General features: G+C 35.3%; 1 protein-coding gene across 1 annotated transcript; it reads left to right on the top strand.

The window, feature by feature from the left end:
* Positions 1 to 109: 109 nt before the first annotated feature.
* On the top strand, positions 110 to 2,910 carry LOC106157764 (cartilage intermediate layer protein 1). Its single transcript, XM_013533509.3, has 5 exons — positions 110 to 298; positions 1,083 to 1,159; positions 1,374 to 1,584; positions 1,869 to 1,945; positions 2,246 to 2,910. The coding sequence occupies exons 1-5, from the start codon at positions 244 to 246 to the stop codon at positions 2,528 to 2,530; spliced, it is 705 nt and encodes a 234-aa protein (XP_013388963.2). The 5' UTR covers positions 110 to 243; the 3' UTR covers positions 2,531 to 2,910.
* Positions 2,911 to 2,967: the final 57 nt, after the last annotated feature.

Below are 2,967 nucleotides of genomic sequence, written 5' to 3'. Positions count from 1 at the left end.
TTAATGGTACTAATAATAGGTCTACGGTTATGGTGAGATGATTCCAGTTATATTCGGAACAGTAATAATAACTTCCGTGGGCCGAAAAACAAGTCCCGGATTTGCCGGGTTGATGAGGAAATGGCACGGCAGCTCGAGGAGTATAAATATGGGCCAAGAACCCGCACTAGGCATATACACCTTGGACATACTACAGAAGAAGAACAGAACTTGAAGATATTGAAAGACTGACAGATACCAAAAATGAAATTGTTTTTAGCTGCATTGGTCTGTTTTAGCGCTTTGGCTCAAATTCAGGGTAAGTTTTCTTATATTTTAGCTTCTTTGGGTTACAATTATTTAGAGCTCTGACATTTAAGAAACGGAATGAATTTTTCATTAAATTAATTTTTTTGTAAAGAGTACTGATCAAAATTCTACTAACAGTTTATAAACTTAGATTAAGCTTCCTTTAATTATGATTTTAAAAATCTGTATTCACTCAGACAACTGAACTACGGTTCCGATATTTATAGATGGTGAATTCTCAAAAAAGATGTCGTTAACTATAGGCTCATAAATATGTACAATTTCTAATTATTCTTCTTTCGTATATATATAAAGTGCTGACAAATTTGAATTAGGCAACCGAGAATGTTATGATTCTTATTTTTTATTTTCAACTGTGGGCTCAAAAAATCATGTTTTCATCGCCGTTGGAAAAAAAATCTCTGTGGGACTTTAAAAAGATTTACTACGGTAACGGGGGGTCACGTGCCCCTCCCTAAACGTCTGAGACGCGCACTTCTCTTTTCAAAATGACCCGGTATAAGGAACGAAACGACACGAAAACCAGCCATTTTTCATTCATGTTTCAATGCTTAAATTTTAGTTCTATGATAAATTTTCCGTCCGCTGTTAATATTTGCCGACCCAAGCGAAACAAAGTAAATTTTTTTACCCTTTTCCCCAGGAGCAAAATATAGGAACCGCCATTGTTGGTCTGTCATCTTTTCAATACAACAATGGTACTCGGTATATTACCCGATGCAAACGAACTAGCCTGTTATTATTATTTTTGCTTCTATTTCTTTTAATTCCAGCCTTGAGATGGTCTGCATGGTTTGACAGAGACGATCAATCCGGATCTGGAGACTGGGAAACTTTAGCTGACCAAAATGTAAACATTCAGCTTAATTAAGATATTATAATAAATATAATCTTTTTCTTAGATAATCTCAGCAGGTTTATATCATTCAAAATTTGAGCTTATTTCTATTAAAATGTTACTATATTATTATTATTATTATTATTTTATTATTATTTTTTTTTTTGCATAGGTTCATTGTGGTACATTGTGGCACATTGTTAATCAAGACTATTTTTCGTTTCAGAAAATAAGAGCCGTCTGTCCCCTTAGTTCTCCTATCGCAGCCGAGTGTCGCGTCAGAGGCAGTGGCGCCATCTTTACCATGACAAGCGGATCACCACCAAACGTGCTGGCTCACAGATGTTCACCATCAGTGGGACTTGTCTGTAAAAACTCCGACCAGGCTGGTTCCATGTGTAGTGACTACGAGATCCGATACCTTTGCCCCAGTCCTTGTAAGTTTTGGAAGGTTACACTTTATCAAAAGTGATTAGATTTCAAAAAGGAAAAATAATATTGTGCTTAATTGGTGCTTTTGTTGTCACCATGCTCGTATGAACGATTAAAAAACATATATGGGCTGTTTCTTTTTACAGCAATGTGCTTTACCGTTTTCTTTTTCTAATATAATACATTTTAAAAAATATAAAGCGACAAAACTTACAACTCATTTTGTTCAATAATTCAAAAGATTTTATATCAATTTAAAAACGAATAAAGAAGTATTTTTAATTTTTAGTGTCCGTATGGAGTAGGTGGTTTGATCGTGACGACGCCTCCGGAACTGGGGACTGGGAAAACTTGTCTGAGCAATTGGTAAGATAGAAATAATTTGTAGGCTACATTTCTCAACGAAAGTTAATAAATAGTAATGGTTCCACAGACTTATATATTAAAATACGAATCCGAAAATTATGTAAACAAATTAAATGAAAAAAATGTAAAAATTTGCAGTGATCTTACGCCGTCGCCTATAATGCAAGACATTTCATATAAAACATTTCATTTTTTATTTTATAAATCCTTCAATCTTTTTATATAAAAGGCACGTCATATCTTCAAAATTCAACCAAAAGCAAAGTTCATTGTTCAACTTTATAACAATCATCATTGCAGAAACTGGGCGCAGTCTGCCCCTTTGGAGCAAAACCCCTCGGGGCCGAATGCCGTGAGAGGGGCACCAACAACGTTTTCACCGAGTTTTCCGGAAATCCACCCGACAAACTGCGCATGCGTTGTACTAGTGCAGGATTGATCTGCAGAAATTCTGACCAACCAGGTGGAAGGATGTGCAGAGATTACGAGATCCGCTACTCTTGCCCCGCCAACAGCGCAGGACCCAGACCGGTCGGACCTATAGGAGGCGGTCCTAATAATAATTTTGGTCCTGTACCTATCTAGACGACCAGAAAAAATTTTGATTTAATATTTTTAATATTTTTTGAAAACCAAGTCCGACTTTTTGTTAATGTTGCAGTCGTATTGTTTTAATAGATTTTGCATATACTTTTTAATGATTATTTAGAAATTAGACGTTCTGTTCTCCTTCTGTTGATTCTCTTTATAAAAACAGAGCATACTGAGTGAGAATTGTTTTTCATTACAAGTAGTAGCAAACAATGGAAGTTTGCCTTTTTAATTATGAAATTTTACTGACACAGTTCATTTGTCCAAAGTTCAAAATGGCACCAAATGATTGTTCCCAAAGAATAATTTTGTCTGCGATTATACGCCATGTTTGTTTATTTAGACTCAGAAACAATAAAGAGGCTAGAAAACAATTAGTGAACATTGTTGAGTTTTAACTGAATAACGGGAAACTCAAGGCAAGGAAAAAT

The sequence above is a fragment of the Lingula anatina genome, chromosome 5 (assembly GCF_051362555.1).
Source record: "Lingula anatina isolate TDL-2025a chromosome 5, LinAna3.0, whole genome shotgun sequence".
Classification (NCBI taxonomy): Eukaryota; Metazoa; Brachiopoda; class Lingulata; order Lingulida; family Lingulidae; genus Lingula; species Lingula anatina.
Note: the sequence above shows the minus strand (reverse complement) of the source record. Positions and strands in the feature narration are given on the sequence as shown.